General features: G+C 40.4%; 2 protein-coding genes across 3 annotated transcripts; both read left to right on the top strand.

Annotated features, from left to right (window-relative positions):
- The first annotated feature begins 1,940 nt into the window (after nucleotides 1–1,940).
- On the top strand, nucleotides 1,941–5,405 carry LOC125886616 (uncharacterized). Of its 2 annotated transcripts, XM_049572948.1 has the most exons (6): nucleotides 1,941–2,068; nucleotides 2,564–2,613; nucleotides 2,788–3,201; nucleotides 3,398–3,535; nucleotides 3,718–3,779; nucleotides 5,110–5,405. In XM_049572948.1, the coding sequence occupies exons 2-6, from the start codon at nucleotides 2,577–2,579 to the stop codon at nucleotides 5,227–5,229; spliced, it is 771 nt and encodes a 256-aa protein (XP_049428905.1). In that variant the 5' UTR covers nucleotides 1,941–2,068; nucleotides 2,564–2,576; the 3' UTR covers nucleotides 5,230–5,405. The 2 variants fall into 2 exon arrangements, with proteins under 2 accessions (XP_049428905.1, XP_049428906.1); XM_049572949.1 differs by lacking the exon at nucleotides 1,941–2,068 and having other exon boundaries at nucleotides 2,308–2,613.
- Nucleotides 5,406–14,922: 9,517 nt separating this feature from the next.
- On the top strand, nucleotides 14,923–18,563 carry LOC125886618 (uncharacterized). Its single transcript, XM_049572951.1, has 5 exons — nucleotides 14,923–15,017; nucleotides 15,164–15,568; nucleotides 16,200–16,337; nucleotides 16,495–16,556; nucleotides 16,729–18,563. The coding sequence occupies exons 1-5, from the start codon at nucleotides 14,981–14,983 to the stop codon at nucleotides 16,789–16,791; spliced, it is 705 nt and encodes a 234-aa protein (XP_049428908.1). The 5' UTR covers nucleotides 14,923–14,980; the 3' UTR covers nucleotides 16,792–18,563.
- The last annotated feature ends 1,212 nt before the right edge of the window (nucleotides 18,564–19,775 follow it).

The following is a 19,775-nucleotide window of genomic DNA, read 5'->3' as shown; positions in this document are numbered from 1 at the left end:
GTCCGGTTTTCTGTGTGTTTGTGTGTGTGTGTGTTAGAGTGCAGCACGGGCAGCATATTTCTGTCCGAACCCGAACTGAGCCCGACAATGACCAAAGCACTGAGTTTGTGTCACACAGTTGTTACGGTTACAGGCTATTTAACAGGCCGGGCGTGCGCCGTGGGTGCTCAGCTGCGGAGAGGGAGACCTCCATGTTTGAGACGGGAGCGGGAGGTCCGACGCTTCTAGCGAGAGGAGAGGGAGAAATAAAACAAAGTAAGATAAAATAGGAAAAACCTGTCTCCCTCTTTTATTTTATTTTCAGCATTTAATCAAGGCGGAGGCGGGCGGCTGGAGGTCCAAGACTTCCAGCGAGGAGAGAGGTAGAAACAAACAGCCAATGTGTGTCTGTGTGTGTTATGTTCAGGTGTTGTCACGTAAATAACAGTGCCCAAGCAATAAACAGGACAGACAATAGGATTATATTTATTTTTACACTACATTTTCACTGAAAGCTGACCGAATCTGACCCGAGCCTGAATACAATTTATAGCTACATTTTTGACCAAACCCAGCCGACCCGTCGGGTACCGTCGGGCTCAGATCGCCACACTCTAGTGTGTGTATGTGTCCCCTATTGGGGCCTACCTGAATTTCTGTCTTTGAGAGATATTATTTTGTAATATAACTGAATTTTCTATCCATACATATAAAATTTAAATATATTAAAATTATAAGGCATCTTTGAGTAAACTGCGAGTATCATTTAAGTAGGCTCTGTCGTGGCCGGCCGAGTGTCCTCTTTTTTGGAAATCAAAATATGGTCACCCTACCGTGTACTGTGACACCTGCCATAGCACCGGTCACTGAATGTTGATAGTTTGTCGGAGTGAGTGGAGGGGGGCGTGGCTTAGTCATAGGTTAATTCTTAAAGGGGAACTACCCACATTTTCAAAATGTATACATGTTATTCCTATGGTCTAAGACAGCCCAAGAACATAAGTACATCTGAACGACTTTCTCCCAAATCCAATTATTAGAGTGCTAAACTCAAATTTGTGATGTCATAGGGTATTAGGTCTGGGGCTGCTCCATAGAAAACTATTTGGAGATGACAATGAGAGCACCCGGGGGAATGTTCTGAAGATATGGGTACATTTTCTGTTTCAGTACTGAGAACCCTACAGTAGAATAAAGCTAATTTTGGTCCACAAAATCAGGCTCCCATTCATTGTCTATGGAGCAGCTCTGGACTTTATAGGCATAAGTGTGAAACTTACTTCTCTGGTTTCTGGCTTTGAGAGGGAGTAGCTCATGTTCACAAGTATTGTCTGAATTTTCCTTGGTCAATTAACATATTTGAATTCTTAATTTCAGTGGTGTTCCCCTTTCACAAAGGAGGGTCTTAACTGAAGTAAAGACAGAAATATCCGTATATTATTTTAATATTTACAACTACTGTGAGATTTTCATACAGATATTAAAGGGATAGTTTGGATGTTTTTGAGGTGGGGTTGTATGGGATTCTTATCCATAGTCAGTGTAGTACATACCGTAGATGTTGGTTGGTATGTCCGCAGTTTGGAGAAGCACACAGGAGTCTGACACAGAAGCTAATCAATGCGTTGCTGTAGATGGGGTACATAACAAAACATATTTTAGCTACCTAAAAAAATAGTATTATTTTTAAGTGTTTGCTGCATTGAGAATTTTTTCCTCACTTTACCTTTCTGTCAGACAGCCCATTAACAGCTTCAGGTCCCCATCTATACTCTCGTCAAAGCCACCAGACTCCATTGACAAAAACAGAAATTTTAGCTCGCTAAACACGATAGCTGCTGATGTACTGCTGCTTTGATCAGTTAGTTTGTGTTATAGTGTGACTTCTGTGAATCTGAACTGACAAAGCCAAAATCACACAATAACACAACAAAACTAACTGATTGAGGCAGCAGTGGACCAGCAGCTCCTGTGTTCAGCAGTGTTTAATCACTGTTTTCTCAGTGGAGTCTGACTTTGAAGAGAGCTTTATAAATGTAATATCGTAGCACACACTTAAACTGATTTGTTTTTTGTTGTTGTATTTTAGGTAGGTTAATTATGTTTTGTTGCTGACCCCTCCACAGCAGTACATTGCTTAGCTTCCATGTCAGACTCCAGTCTGCTTCTCCAAACTGGGGGCGTGCCAACTGACATCTATTGTATGTAACATATTATCTATGGATAAGTACCCCATACAACCCCACCTCAAAAAAAATCTGAACTATCCCTTTAAGTTTGACAAACTACTAACTTTACTTTCTTTGCTCCCTCAAGTCGACCATCTCACCAAAAAGTCCAAAAGACCAAAAAGTCCGAAAGGATTCAGTCTGGAGTTAGAAGTTCCTGTGTAGTGTCATTTGAAGAAACCTTGTTTAATCTTCACAGCTAGACCATCCCCTAGCATCACACCAATAGAAAACACCCACAGAACCAAATGTTCCATTCAACTAGCCAATCAGACTGTACATTTCCTTTAATGGAAAAGTCTGCGCAGGTCGTTACATCCGGCAGTAAGACCTGTTTCATTGTCTTTCAACATCAGATCATCATCACACATGGACGGGCTGCATATTTTTCTGGTCATTCTCCTGGGTAATGTTTTAGTGAACTTGAGTAAAGTATTGATATTTTATTCATTCTAATTTAACAAAGAATACATGCCTACATTTTCAGAATTGTTGTATTGAGCAGTAAACTGCATTTAGTGTATTATGAAATACTGTTGCACTCGTTCAATTTGCTTTTGTGATTGTTTTTGTATTCCAGGAGTTGTACACTGTCGAGATGATTGGATCTCTGAATCAGAGTTGGAAGTGACAGTCACTCCAGGAGACAACATCACTCTCTACTGTGACTATAAATTATCCACTGGAGAACTTATAGTGTGGTACAGGAACTGCTCTCATGAGAACCAGCCCTCTCTTGTCCTAAAACTAAATCGTAATGCATGGAGACAGTCCACTATTGCTGCCGGCCTTCTGAATCCTCTTCCTCGTTTCCACTTTGTGAGAAACTATATGTCTGACTCCTATGACCTGCTGATTGTAAACGTCACTGATTCTGATGAGGGTCTCTACTACTGTGGAAGTGAACAGAAACAAGTGGAAGACAAAGGACAAATTACTTCAAAAAACATTTACAGATACGGCACCAATACAACAAGGATCATCACAGTACTCAGTAAGTATTCTGTCTTTGTCTTTATTTTTATTCATTGTCTCTTTTCTTTGTGTTCATTTTAGCTGCATTGTTATTGTTATTGTTGCCAGATAAGTCAAATAAAACACAAATGTCTTTTTTGTTTACATTTTTAGAAGATCAGAGTTACAATAATACCCTTGCAGAGTTAACTGACATAACACTGTATGTTATCCAGACTCCACTGAGCCTTACGGCCCGATTACACAAGACTGTGGTTTGTGCTGGATGCTGCTGTTCTCTCTGTGTCCAGCTCTCACTGTTCTCTCCTCTGTGCTCTCCTCTCTCCTGGTTTATCACCTCTGTCGGGAAGCAGGTACCTGCTGTATATTTCACTATTATATGACACTCAGTCCTTCTTTCTTCAGTACATTGTATTACTTTGGTGACAAGAATATCTTGTGCGTTTTTTTAACCTTATCTGTGATTCAGTGCTTTTTTTAAGTATTGCGGAATTTGGAGTGTTGTAGTGCGCTGATGCTTTATTCATGTTTGCAGCTGAGGAACCTAAAGCTGATAAGAAAAGACATGACACCAGAGGCCAAACAAGAGGGGAAAAGGTGATTCACATTCCTTCATATGTATAGAGCTTTTTCATGGTAGACATTTTGAATTATCAGACATAACTACACCGTAGCTTACGGGAACACTTAAAGTACAGTAATTGACCCCTCCTAAGTCTCAACCCTTTTTGCTTTGTGCTTCAATAACAGTTGAGCTTGCTTGGAAGGCGGCAGAGCCTGCTACATGCTGTGTGCTAGGCTCATCTGTGTTGAAAATTTAACCAAACTTTGAAAATGGTTACAAGGTGTGACTGGAGGACTGTCATAATCCTCACGGACACATTACACTGTATCTAGTCTCATCTTAAGTTAGTAATGTTAGCAAAACACTAGCTAGCTAATATATAGCTACATCAAGAGGAGTTAGCCTAGATCGCCAGTGTCAGCCAGGTTTGCCTCCTTCTTATTTCTGTGGTAACGTTAAAGAGATTTTGAAAAAAGACAGATAAATTGGATGCTGACATATTTTTAAGGTGACATGAATTATCGTAGTCAGGTTGTCAGGCTGTATGGTTGCGCCAAAGTCACTAAAGTAACTATCTCCAGTAAAGAGAGACTAATGTTTAGGTCAGCACCATGGTCTGTAGTGATACATACATGATACAGTACTGTACTGAACCCCACCAGGAGAAGAGGATATACGCCTGGCAATGCAGGAGCAATGTTGACTGATAGTTTTGACATCCCTAAGTCTCTTCTTTTCCCTTTTTTGTTGAGTCTAGGAGCGTCAGTTCCTGTTGTTTTGCCTTGTTCATAAGAGTTAACATTGTGATTATATCCTTCCACTGCATACTATAGTCCAGGGATAGTCAGCTTGCTTTGCCGGGAACCGTTTTCGCCACATGACAGGTGGCTAGGGGCCCGTTGCAGAAGTCCAGCATAAGTCAGGTTTAAACAGGGGCGTTTGTAGGATTTGAGGACATTTGGGGCCCAGACCTCTGTCAGGCTTCAAGAGCAAAAAAAACAATTGTGAATCAACTTATTTTTATTGTGGATTAGAAAATGGTTGGGGGGCCACATTTCACCCTGTCGTGGGCCAAATCTGGCCCACAGGCCACCAGTTGAGTATCACTGCTGTAGTCCTTGCTTGGTTACTGCAGCATTCAGCTAAATGGAACCAGCGTAGCCATTTCTCTTTTTGTCGTGCTTGTCTGACCTAGCAACAGTAACTAAGGGGGGAGAGTTTATTCAGTTGAGTCAGTGTTAGAATTGATGTCATGTTTTCATGTTTATATTTTTGACCCTTTAAACTCAGCTTTACTTATTCATTAAAAGTGTTTAGTATTAACATGACAATTTTTATGTGAATATACATGTCAAATGACAGGATGAAGATGTGTGTTATGCTGCAGTGGAAATCTGCGAGACATCACAGAGACCAAAGAAGAAGAAAACCCAGAGCTCAGACTTCACCACCTATTCTGCCATCAATGTTTGCAGGATGTAGAGAGCCTTAGAATTTATACAAATATATATAAATTGTGACATTACTTTATTAGAGTTTATATTTCTGTTATTTATCTCCCTTGCAAACAAACACCAATGAAACGTGTGTGAAATATGGGTAAGGTTTTTCTTTCAGTTGAAAAGCATTTGTTTGTTTAAAAAGGTGATAATAAACACTTTTCCCTGTGTCAGTTTTTCTCTGAGAATAATGTTATATTATTCGGGGGGTAGAGATGGGGTAATATTTGTTATGGACAAATCACAGAAACAAACAATGATAACTACACTTTAAATGTCTTCCTTCAAGAAGTTACAGCATAATACAGAGAGACAATGAAGTTTACCTCAACCAGATTCAGTTGCCCATGTGATCAGGCCCACAGGAAACCCACAGACAAAAACAGCCCCTCATGCAGGCGGACTGTATTTGCAGATTAGTGGCCTGTTGAAGGTGTTGGTGCATGGTTTCACTGTGTTCACCATTCACTTCTTGGAAATGATCACAAAGCATACAGCAAAAACACACACACGTCACACTGCATCACACCAAACACTAACAAGTCCAATGCCCTAACATTGACTTGTGATTTATCCAGGTTAATGTTATGCTAGCCAGCTAAATTGATCATGTTAGTTTTTAGCCAACCAAGTTGGTTATTATAATGCAGTTGGAGAATTAATTTGTTAATCTTGGATGTTACCTCAAATAACAAATCACATTTTGAAATAAAGGCAATGCAAGCAGAGAGCTGAGAGCACTCAAATGGTTGACTGGCACAGAAAGCTTTTTTGACAGCTGCAAAGTGGAAGTAGATTTAAAGCTGAAGTACAACCTTTAACACATTTAGGAAATCCTGCCAAAATCTCCAGTACAGCAGATTAAAGGATTAAAGACACTCTCAAACCAGAGATTGCATCATACTTTCCAGCAAAGTGAGTTCAGCAATTAATATTATCAAATATGTCTGTGAACATTCTCAGTCATCCAAGTCGTATTTATTTTTGGAGATGCTAAGTTAAAGACAAGTGGACTTGCTGTAGATTCTTAAAGATGTTTCTGTCCCCCATAAATTGTACGAATCTTCACAGACATATCATTGCACATTTTGGGAATAATGGTCCGGATGTAAAACTTGCAGATTGCAGAAACCACCTGTATTTAAGTTGAGTTGCTGAAAACACCCCTAACATTATATGCCTGAGTCAAATGTTAAAGGCCACAGAGCTAAGAGGGTCTAAAGCCCAGTATACACTGTGCTGGTCCTACATCGCACAGTGAGATGTTCAAGGAAGTCTGCTGTCACAGTCTTGTGATCAAAGAGAGCCTGTCATAAAATTCTGACAGTGTCAGAAATTTGGGATACCATCGCGCTGTGTGACTGCTGGTATGACCTACGTCTACTAACCAACCAATAGAAACACAGCATGAAATGATGCACTGGTGCCAGACCCAAACAAACAGACGGATAGCAGCTTGCCATGGAGGCAAAACATTCTAAAAGAGATGTGTGGGTCTCCAGCAAAGAGGAAAACCTTGTGGAGTTGTGGCAGCAGAAGCTTTGCCTGTATGGTGCGTCCTCCAGCTCTTACCATGATCACATCAAGAAGGATGAAGCATGGAAGGAAGTAGCTGCCAGGTGAGCAACCTAGCAGGTAGCAAACACACACACAAACACACTGCAGTATATAGCGCCCACAAAATGGTAGGTTATTTAATAATGTGACAGTTAGAAGTTGTGCTTCACAGTATGGGAAGTAATAATTCAGTAGGCGCTGTCATCATACAGTCTGTATACATCAAACTTGATGTTGTACCCAAGGTTGTTAGATCCACGAGGCACAGTGGAGCTTGCACTAAACTTACTAAAATCTAAAAAAAAACATGCTGAAATCTCACATCCTGTAAGAGGCTTTAGGAAAAGCTAAGAGCTAGATAAGAAAAGTCAGATACTCCAGACAGTTACATCACATTTTCCCAGTGCAGTTCTGGAGAGTTTTTCTGATTTCATAATAAAGGCACAGTCATCCCAATACACCATGGACATAAAGATGAACTCTCAACTTTAAAATTATTGTATCACAAGCAGTAAGAAAGGGAGCTTACCCAACCGGAGGAAGATGTCTTAACCAGGGTTCAAATTTTGTCACAGCAAATTTGGCAGTGATAGATTTACCGCTCAACACAGAATCACCCATCAACCATCTTGCTGGCTCCCCGAGGCAAACTTGTGTTTACTATGATAGAGGAGGCATGACCAACCCTACCTTTTCTACTTGCATGTCTTTTTTTGTTGTGTTGGTAAGGTTTAGGCATGAGGAGTGAGATTGTTAAAGGGATAATACACCCAAAAATGAAAATTCAGCCATTATCAACTCACCCATATGCCGATGGAGGCCCTGGTGAAGTTTTAGAGTCCTCACATCCCTTGCGGAGATCGGCGGGGGGAGCGGCCAGCACACCTAATGGCAGACGGCGCCCCAGACTAACGTCCAAGAACAGAAAATTGAATCCACAGAGTATCTCTATACTGCTCATCCATAGAGATCCAAGTGTGCTGCAGCCCCAACATAAAAAGTTGTTTTGAAAAACGCCATATGAACTCTGTTTTTAGCCTCACTGTAGCCTGTAGCTCTGACTGCTTCTCTGTGCTCCGAGTTCACGTGTGCGCACCTCCGCGAGACCAGCGAAAGCATGAGCTTTGCTCACCTGTGTTTATATCACGTGACACATGCACCGCAGGGGGAGACAACGGTAACCACAGAGCTAAAAGATAATTTGCACTACGGTCTTTTAGCAAAGGACAGTCCAACATGTCTGAAGACTTTGAAATTGAGGAGGAACAGCATTTCTTTGTTGAGCCGTATTTGTTTGAGCCCGAGTATAGGGATGGAACTCAGGCTACTGGACGAAGCAGCCGCCACAGCTCATGAGCCTGACCCTCAGCCAGCCGCAGAATACCAGAGTCGAGCACTGGAAACCTGGTGGTGTAGTTGTTTCAAATGCAAAGCAATGCCGGCGGATGAGGAAAGTCTTTGTTGCTCAGACTGGAAATTGGCGATGCCTGCACAGTACATCAGTACTGACAAGACTGCTGCTCTTCAGAGATCTGGGGCGCCGTATGCCATTAGGTGTGCTGGCCGCTCCCCCCGCTGATCTCCGCAAGGGATGTGAGGACTCTAAAACTTCACCAGGGCCTCCATCGGCATATGGGTGAGTAGATAATGGCTGAATTTTCATTTTTGGGTGCACTATCCCTTTAACGTTAGGGTAAGGCTGAGTAGGGCATGCCATGCCATTACCACTGTCATCAGCAGCACCAGCTCAGTTACATGCAACATTGCCAGAAACTATTTATTTTAGGTTTACAACACTGCACATCATGTTCAAAAGTCCAAGGGCTGTGTTTATAAGGTTCAGAAATTAAAACTTGACACAGATAAAACCATGGTATCTTACAACATTACCTCTCTTTCCATGTGTACTAAACAACAGAGACTGCAAGGAAACAGAAGAACAACCTAGGCTACAGAACCAACCTCAGCTCAGTTCAGGTATGTGTCCTGCTCTACCGTTGCTTGTTTTTGCTGACCTATAGAGGCTTAACTTATCACCTTGCTGCAATTTACTCCAGGGTATATCACATCATCACAACTGGAAGTAGTTACTAATACAACAAAGCACACTTCTGACCCCTTCCCTCAGTGATGCTGACAATGGACAGTGATTTAGGGCCAGTCCCAAAACTATGCTACCTCGTAATGTTAGCTGGTTAGCTAGCCAGCAGAAGTCGTCTGTCGTTCATCAAACGAAGCATGATGAATGCTGTAAACGCAATTGGTAGGATGAATGAGACTCCATTGTAGATGCTTCCTGTATAAAATAGTTACGTATGCATGAATGTAACCAACGCAGTGACGTAGTGAGTGGTGTCCCAATTCCTTGGGAAATATTTCTACCCCTACCCCTCGTTGCTTCATTTTGAGGGCCAAGGGGTAGTGGGCGAGGGCTAGGGGAAGGGCCAAGGGCTAAGGGGTAGTGTACAAGGGGGGGTATTGGGATTGGACCTTTTTCTTTAAACACCACCTACTTCAGTAAAAACAATGGTTTCTACAGACAGAACTACTGCTGCGTTGTGTGGCTGACCTTTGCATGGCTGAAATCTGCAGCACAGCACTGAGAGCTTCTTCAGTGACACACCATGTCGCCATTGGTTTAGATTGTGGATGGCACTTGGGTCAAAAATATCAGATTCACATGAGAAGACTTCAAAGACAATAGACTAGCTTTCTCAGACTGAGCAATGCACATCAAAGAGGACGGAAGTCTTGACACCGCAGCTTACAGGAAACCCACTCGCAACTTTTAGTATTAACTTTAAGGCTCTCATAACCCAAGAGAACACAAGCAGCGGTTGTCATAGCCCTTTGTCACAGGGCCAAGAATGTGCCTACAAGTACTGAGGCGAATCACAAAGAGAACTACAGTACAACAGCTCTAAAAGCTTGCGGCTACCAGAACTCAGCACCACACTGAGAAAAAGCTTGTCCACCATCAAGACCATTCACCCAAACATAAGCTGAGCAAAGTAATACACACAGTCCAATGCAGAGAGAGTTGCACAGACCTATATCTCACGTTGGGAGGATGAAACAACTGCTGAGCAAAAGCATGGTGCAATGTAGGAGGGCCAGCTCTCCACATCAATACCCAGCAGTCTACATACATCTGAAGGGCAAGGGTCATTCCTTTGAGGAAAGCAATGTGTTCACACTCATTGGACAGTGAACACATGTGGATTGAAAAGGTGTGAAGGAGGGCATCTGTGTCAGTCTGGAACAAAGGTTTTCAAACTAAGCGTAAAGCGTTTAAATAGTAGCTTTACATCACAGTCAACAAAGAATGGTGCAGGGAAATATTTTACTCACGGCTGAATCAAAAGAAGAAAGACAGTAGACATTCATAACCACATCACTGTGTTCTTTTGAGTTGACTGTCCACGCTTTATCAGAAAATAGTGCATAGCAATTACCTTGCAGAAAATACGTTTGTTGTTGTTGACTACAATTTGTTGCCGATTCTTACTCATTATTGTCTGTCAGCTTAATTTCACCACAGTCTTGTTTAATTTTGTTACAACTTGAAATTTATGTATGTGCTTTTATTTTTAATTCTCACTTATTTCAGAAACATCAAGGATATTCAAAAGAACTGAATATGAAAATGTTGCTGGGACAAACAGAAGAGGGTGGAGAGATCATGATGGTGTAAGCTCTGAACAATCAGACTCACTAGCTCCGGTAACATCTCTCCTGACCTCTAGTGGAGTTTATAATTAAAGACCCAAAAACACTATGCAAAAATTTTTGAACCCAAGCTGTCCCCAGCAGTCAGAGATGAATTCTATTATGCTATGCTGCATCTAAATTCAGTATCATTTGTACCTAATATTATGACCAAGAACTATGTGTCAGTATAACTTCCTATCAGCCCATCCCATCCTTGGTGCAACAAAATGACAAGGCCACAGGAAATATGAAATATCTCAACAACATGGATTGGCATGACATTTTGTATCACCATTCATGGTGCTCTGAGGACGAACCCCACAGACATTGGTGATTCCCTGAGCTTTCTACCAGCACCACCAGCAAGAAGACCATTTTGCATTTTAGTGAAATAGCTTTGCTTTACACTCAGATGCCATGATATCCTTGCTTTTTGCCCACCTATTCAAGTCAGCATTTTGAGTTGCAATATTTTATTTTCCAGTGTCAAAGCTGAGAAAACTCAAAATGTGTCTTGCTCACTAATAAACACACAATGTTTAGGCATTTTTGTTTAAAATGTCATAACAACAAAACACAGTTCGTTGTTGACTGGAATCACTGACGGTTAAAGGGTTAAAATGTAGAATAAAATAAAGTTACCCACAGAGGTATTTTTGAAGAAGCCAGAAACACCTGCCCCAAGTGATACACACAGTTTCCACAAATCCACATATAAGAGAGTCAGTGCTCAAAGAAATGTGATGGCTGCACCTGCCAGATAACTGATTCAAATGTTGGTAAACATTTTCTTTATAATTTATGATATACACTAATAGTTCATCTTATCTTACTATATAATGACGAAAACTCTGTCTGTGTGTCTGTGTGTCTGTCTGTGTGTCTGTTCCACGTTTTTCTCCTCACTGACTGTCAATCCATGTGAAATTTGGCACAGTGGTAGAGGGCCATGGGAAGATGCAAATGAAGCAATATTACATCAATTGGCCGAAGGGGGGTGCTATAGCAACCGATTGAAATTGCAAACTTTGAATGGGCATATCTCATGCTCCGTATGTCGTAGAGACATGAAACTTTGCACAGAGATGCCTCTCCTCATGAGGAACAAATTTGCCTCAAGAACCCATAACTTCTGGTTATATAGATTTTACGCCATTTTGAATTTTTTAAAAAAACACTTAAAGGGCCAGTGTGTAAAATGGGTTGAAAACAGTGACATCAGTGGTCAAATTCTAGACTGCAGGGCTCACTCGCTCACCCCTCCCGTCGGGTAAATGACGGTGGCCTCGTAGGGACAAAAAGCCTTGCACACGAGTTTTTCAGGAGTAGGTCTATCTAGCGACTAGGTGAATATTTATTTAGAAATCTAAACCATGTTACGATATTGTAATGAATCCCTCATGCGCAGGAAACCAGAGTAGCGTTCGGGAAAAAGGCCAGTTTATTTGAGCACTCCAAAAACTCCAGTAACACTCCAGGGGGTAAAAGACCCTGTCCCAAACTCTGACTCCTCTAGCGTAACAGACACACTTCATACACACATACTCGTTTACCATACTGAGTGGGCACCCCCTCCCCTCTCTGTTCCACCAATCTCCAGCCTGCACACTGACTGACAGTGTAGCCGGTAAACAGAGCTCAGCTGTTTATTTAGCCTAGCAATATCTCCGGACTATAGTCGCTGCAATGGACGACTTTGAACGCGATTTTGAAGAGTTTCTTGTAGCGGACACAGATCCAGAGCCATACCTGTTTGAGCCGGAGCATACAGATGAGGAACTCCATGTGTTTGATGCTGAGCGGGCGAGAAGAGACGCTGAATGCACAGAATGGGATTCGGTGCTACTGCTACCATTGTTGGGGAGATATATCATCAGGAGGAAAAGCACCGCAGAGAGTGCATCACAAGGAGTGAAGTTACGTCTTCTTTTCCTTGCAAATGACGGTTCAGGTTCATTCTCTCCTGTTGCGTGGTAATATCATTTATACACGCGAAACGCGTTCTCTGGCTGGCTGGATTGTCCGCTCAGTCTGCCGTACATGGCGGCACAAGATGGCAACCTCCCTAAAGCAAGGCCCTTGCTATATATATATATATATATATATATAAAAAAGCATAATTATAAGGCTACGAAAACCAAACGAATTTTATTTTATAGCGATTATACACTTGTATAAACATATTAATGGGTAGAATATTCAGATTCAGATTCAGATTGACAATAAACCATGCCAAATATTACACACTAGCCCTTTAAAATCGATCTCTTCCTAGGAAGTTTTACCGATCTGCATGAAACTCGGTGAACTTAATCTAGAGACAATGGGCTCTAGTTTTGCAGACCGGGCGCGGTGGAGGCGCAGCGGACCTGCGCTATGCCAACTGGGTGTGGCCAGGCGGATTTTGCAAGTTTGGCACACCGTGCATGCTGACGCAGCTACTCCTCTTTCCCACCTCCGTCCCTCCTACCTGCGCAAGTCAGAAAGAGGGAGGAGAGAAGGCGTGGAGTGGGTTTTACACACGTCACACCAATCAAATAAGCCCCTCTCCTCGCCCTTAAATGTGCTGCGTGAAGGCGTAATGAGAGTTTACTCAATTCGCAATGGCAGAAGAGAGCAGCAGCGTCAGACGGCCAAACTCCTCCCAGGAGGAAACTGATGTTTTGGTCCGGGAGGTCCAAGCTGCGCCACCTTGCGCTGCGCCGGGAAACTAGAGCCCTATATCTAAAGTTCCCTCTTGGCAAAAGTTGGAAAAGTTACTAAAACTGAGCTTCTATAAGGCAATGAATATTGCGGAGGGCGTGGCTCATCACATAAAGGTGTATAACATCTCAAGGGTTTCACCGATCACCACGCAACTTTGTAGGCATATGACCACACATAATCTGAGGGGACCCCTCCATTATTGACCCCATCAAACAAAATGGGGGCGCTAGAGAGCTAATTTCTTATGTAGGCCTAACCGCCATATTGATTTTTACTAAACTTGGCAGATATGTAGAACAGGATGCCTTTTTTTTGCCTAAATTTGACAGGACAGTGAAGCATGACAGGAAGGATGGGAGAGAGAGAGAGCAAGGAAGACATGCAGCAAAGAACGAAGGCCGGATTCCAACCCTCACTGCTGCAACAACGGCTAGCCGCACCTTTCCCATGTGAACTACCAGTGCGCCCCACTTTTAAGTCAATACAACATACAAACATTTGAACTAACTACTAATGTACAGTTTTAGCCCACTAACTATCCCACTATTGGCAATGGTACTACTGTACTTTCAATAAAGCAATCGTATTATCAAATTCACAAAAACTCTGTCTGAATACATTGCTCTTCTTAATGGGTTCAGCTGACTATTTAATCTGCAATTTCCTATGACTTGTATTCCAAACACACACCATGTGAAACTGTACGTGGGCAACTGTGCACTCAATGGATATGGACTAGTTTTCTCTTAATTTAGACCCAGGTTGTTGACCTTTTGACCTTATACACAATGCATTCATATTGATGCCTGAAGTGATTCTAATTTCTTTTCTTTTTTAGTTACTTTTTAGTTACTTTTTAAGATTTTATTCACAATTCCAAATATGTACAATTTACATCATATATACATCGAACATCAACAAAACACACACAATCCTAACAACCAAACAAACAACAATATATGACAACACACATTTACCTACAAAAAAGCTCAACCTCAGCATCTTCATATCTGATAATCTTTAGATAAAGTAAGTGAAACTCTATTAATACATTTCATATTTATTGAGTACATATTTATTTTCTGTTCTTTTATCTTTTAATGATTGAAACTTCAACAACATGATTACAGCCTTTAGATTCTGACCACTTTATTATCATGTTCCATGATACAAACAAACCTACTGGCGTATTCTAACGTGAGAGTTGTGGGGATTGGAAACTTCTGTCCATCTGGTTATCACAAGAGCAGCACTCTCTCTTTTAAAACAGCTGCTACTAAAAACTAGTCCTGGTCCATCTTTCAGAAGGGCAACAGGCTTCATAGTAACAAGAAATTGAAAATTTACATTCTAAAAACATTACAGTTACACAGTGGACTCTGTATTTGAAGTGTTCTGTCAGACTCTGAGACAATGCCATCCCATACTATTGCCTAATTGGGGGATTGTCTACTTCTGCTACATATGTATCAGAAACTCTATATCTATAATAACCCTGACCCAAAATATACTTTGTGTTCTACAAAAGCACTACTGCAGGTATTGTTTTGCTGTTAACACCTCCAGAGATCAAGTAGGAAACGTCAAAGCCCACCCATCTTTACACCAATAGAAAACAACCACAGAATTAAAAAAACACACACTTGACTGGCCCAATACTTCTTATAGGCTACTTCCTTCAATAGAAAAGTCTGCATACAGTGTGATATCTGTGAGTAAGACCTGTTTTGCTGTCTCTTACCTCTCTCTCATCATTACACATGGACGAGCTGCACGTTTTTCTCCTCATTCTCTTAGGTAATTATTTTCACAACAAATTTAAATGATTTAATCACAATGGTTATGTTCCATTATGAGAACAGTTCCTATATGTTCTTATTGTTGTTGTGTTGAGCAGGAACCTGAACCTGTTGTAATGTATTTTACAACTGTTTGTATTCCAGGAGCTGTTTCTTGCAATCATGATTCAGTTTCTGGATCGGTGTTGGAGGTGACGGTCAGACCAGGAGACAACATCACTCTCTACTGTGACTGCAAATTATCAACTGGAGTATACATAGTGTGGTACAGGAACTGCTCTCATGAGAACCAGCCTACTCTTGTCCTTAACAAAAAACACCCTTCAAAGATGGTCAACACTGAAAATGACCCTCTGAAGATTCTGCCTCGTTTTCAGTTTGTGAGAAACTTTTCTTCTGCATCCTATGACCTGCTGATCATGAACATCACTGATTCTGATGAGGGTCTCTACTACTGTGGAACTGTGCAGACCAAGGTGGAGGATAAAGAATACATTACATCCAGAACTATTTACAGATACGGCAACATCACAACAAGGATCATAATCAGTAAGCATTCAGGCCTGACTTTTTTTTAAATGTTAATTTACAGAATGCAGTGACTTTAGCAATTTACAGCATACAAAAATGTGCTTTTTCTATTATATCAAAGTTTGTGAGTGATCATGAAGTTAAGTCCAGTATGCAAACTTGCTCAAGTTGATTCCAGAGTTAAGCAGCCGCTAATCTGAAATTACATAGGCCACATGAGGTTACAAGGAATTCCTTCCAATTACAGGGGAACCTCATGGGTTTAAAGGCTTGTAAGTTATTCTTAAAGTTCAATAGGTTATCTTTGTATACTGTGCATCCTGAGTCTTTGGAAAAAAATTGCCTTTAAGAAACCAAACTTTACAAATGGAATAAAAAGTGTTACAGATTTTGCCTCACTGATGTAAAATCAATCCCTAAGTAACAATGTTCAGCATTAGAGATACTGCTTGAATATTGACTAAATTGAAAGATGGGTCTAAGATGGAAAATGTCCATTAGCGAGGAAGATGAAAGTCAAGCATCTTAACATGACACCAATATATTTATGATGTTTTTCTGATGGTAGAAAAAGAAGCCGAACCAAAGAGAAAAATAGCAACAACAAAAAAATGTAAAGATGTAATCCACATTTGTAATTTTGTTCCAGATTCCAACTCTGACTGCAGTGGGTGCATCTCAGATCATGTACTTATTGTGCCCTGGATGATGGTTTTCTCTCCGGCCCTCACTATTCTCTCCTCCTTCATCATCTTTGTTTTTGTTTATCACTTCTGTCAGAAAACAGGTACCTACTGTTATCTTACAAGTTTTCTTACTTTTGTTTCAAAACAGAAAATGTCAGATCAATTATTTATACAATAAAGGAACCTCCCATTAGACTACTATTTTTCGGATGTGTAGTTGGGTGTTGCTTTGTAATGATGCTGTATTCATTTTTGCAGATAACAAACCTCAAATTCTTCAGAGAGGACCTGACACCAGAGGACATAAAAGATGGGATCAGGTAATAAACAGGAGGAATTTGGGAGTTTCTACATAAGTCTTTATTAGCATCTCACACTCAGCTACCTTGTCATCTTTGTAGTTGTGTTAATGCATTGCAGTCACAACTCTTTAGACAGAGCAGTTGATGCTACAACTTTGCAATAAACAGCAAATGCGAAATTGTCTCTCAGGGTGAAGATGTGTTTTTCACACGAGTTGTATTCCGGGCCAAGGATGGACAAACACACCAATAGAGAGAGGACGGACAGCACCAACACATTTGTTTTATTCAAGAGGAAACCAAATAGAGCCAAATGAGCTCCACTTCAAACGTGTCAGATTCAGGTCCGCAGTTTAAGGTGTCATATCCTCGGGGCGTTGGTGGCTTGGTGGTACAGAAGGCGCCCCATGTACAGGGCCATTGCCGCAGCGGCCCGGGTTTGACTCCAGCCTGTGGCCCTTTGCTGCATGTCTCTCCCTCTCCCTCCCTCTCTCTCCCCTTTTCACACTTCAGTATACTATCAATTAAAGGAAAAAAATGCCTATAAAAATATCTTTAAAAAAAAGGTGTCATATCCTCTTGTGTTTCCAGCCCAGTCGCCTGAAGAAAATGGTGGCAGTGTACGTTTCTGAAAACCAACCATGTGTTACATTTGCACGTTTTTTATCATATCACATTTCTAAAGTGACATCGGGGCTGCTGCTGGACATTTGGGTGCCCAAAGTGTAATTGCTATGTTGTGCCCTGAACTGTACAAACTGTGCATATATATGTTCCACTACAGCAGATCTATAACACAGGCATTTTTCATCAGTTGCGGGAGGCTCTACAGAGGCATGTATGTCTGCATTAGCTGCCTACAAGGTTGTTAATAAGTCATCATATGACAGCTTCTGAGTTCTGAATTGATACTGATGACAGTAAGTCCAATTAAATGGTCCTGTGCCATTGCTGAATGCAGGTATGTGTTGATGAGCATACATTTTGAAAAACTTCACTCAGAAAAGGCAACTGACTGTATTTATAACCTTATTAATAACCTAAAAGCGCAAGCACACTACTCGGCAAGCTTGCGCTGCCACTGCATTTCCTTCTGGGACAGTGCCACAAAAAGTTGTGTTTCCAGTGGGGATTGTGCCACCAAAAGCAAAAACAAAACGTTTTTTTTTTCCTATGCATAATTAAATGGGGGTTTTTTTTGACTAAATATAACCACATGTAAACCACAACATTTTTGAAATGTAAAGTTTCAACGAATCTGCTACAAATGTAGTATCTGTGGTTTGCAGAAACGTACAATGGCAACATTTATATGATTGGGTTCTGCTTTTCTGTTCAGTTCAGCACATCCTGTGGTTTAAGACACTGCTGAACCAAGTGAGCCAGCGCATGATTTGTCACCAATCTCTTACAAATCCACCAAACAACTGTCTTTTTTTTCTTTACTTCACACTTTCATAACCTGTTTTAAATGTGCTTTTTGTCATCATGTTATTATTTCATCTGATTTAAACCTTCATTTTATTTGTTTTTAAGTTAACATGGAGTATTAAGAATTAGTTGTCGGCACGTATTGTATACAGTTTTACGTGTAGAGTGTATATTTTATGGAGAATTTTAACTATGATTGCTTCTTTGCTTGTCATTGTTATTACATTTAAAAACCATGTACTTGCTGAATTCTCATTTATAAACTGTATTTCAATAAAAACAAAATATTTTCAAAGGCAATATTATATTTCAGTTTGTTTTAGCATGTGAGATAGTAATACAGATATGTTCATTCTTTTTGAAATAATGAATATCAGAAATGATCTCATTGTAATAAATTGAAATGAAGGCAAGATGAAAATTCCAGTATTCCAGAAAGCAGTAAATACTATCATACTGATTAATGTTATACTGTAATATACATAACAGGCTATATATGATCTTTTTGATTGGCCCTTTTACTTTAACTCTCACTGTGTGTTATATATATATTATTATTTAGCATCTGTATATTATATAAAACTTTTTAAAATAATAGTTTTTAGATATTGTTTTTTTATTTAGTGGTACAGTATATAATATTAATAAAAAAGTAGCATTATACATGAGCCTATGATATAATGAAATAAAATAAAATGAAATATATTATATATCTTATTTTATAATTGTTTAATGTGGTTATCTTAAAGTGATTATTCTAGTTGAATTTATTTGGGACCATGTACACAGGCAATGAGATGAGAGCATGCTGCTATGTGGTCACTTTTTTTTTTTTTTTCCAGTGGTGCAGTTCAGCCATTGAACAACACCGTAAAAACCCACAGCATGTCAGGAGAAAAAAAAAACCTATGAAAAACTTTACTCTCAAAGCCAACACTGTAAATAATGATGCAGTTGAATGCCTTATTTACCTACTGATGAAATTAGACAGCAGACATTAGAAATCTGCCCCAATTTATTGTGAATTGATTGTCCCCACTGTTAGTGCCTAGGTCAGTTTTGAAAAAAGTTTCAACAAAATGCAGATCATACAATGGAGTTAACCTCAACCGCATTTTGAAGACCATGTGACCAGTAAAGCTTAACAGGAAACCCACAGTAACAAACAGCTTCTCATACGACTGCAGAGCTCATCATGCAGACAGACTGAAACTGCAGATAAGTGGCCCGCTGAAAATGTATGTAACTCAATGAAATGTATAATAGATACTGAGGACACAGATTGTGTGTTTAGATAAATATACTTGACACACCCCTGGGGATAGTCTCCATAGCAGATTATAACAATGGCTGCATTTCCTCCGCTGACTTGAAGTTCATGGTTTTGGTCAAAAACCTATTTTTGTTTTTGTATCAGGCAGTCTTAGAGAGCCTTATATGGCATCACAGCTTGTTTTAGCAACCTCTCTGTGCAGCTAAAGTCCAAAATGCTCCAACTGATGCATATTGCATGTAAGATTATAGGGGTCAAACAGATGACACTAAGGAAAGCTAATAGTATAGTAGTGACCCATCCTGTGCTCTACAACACAAGTAGCACCTACTGTTCTCTGGCAGGAGGTTCAGAGTCCCTTGTAGCAGATCAAAAAGATGTAAAAAGCCCTTTATCTCTGTGTCAATGAAACCTCTAAATAGTGGCAGATATTGAAGCTGTTTAAGGGATTTTTAGGGGAGTAGGGTTTCCTTTTTTTATGATTATTGCTGATGTGTTTGCTGTTTCTGCTTGCCTTGAGGTTTTTAGAAGCT

This window comes from Epinephelus fuscoguttatus, linkage group LG3 (assembly GCF_011397635.1).
Source record: "Epinephelus fuscoguttatus linkage group LG3, E.fuscoguttatus.final_Chr_v1".
Lineage (NCBI taxonomy): Eukaryota > Metazoa > Chordata > Actinopteri > Perciformes > Serranidae > Epinephelus > Epinephelus fuscoguttatus.
This window is presented reverse-complemented; position numbering and strand designations above follow the sequence as displayed.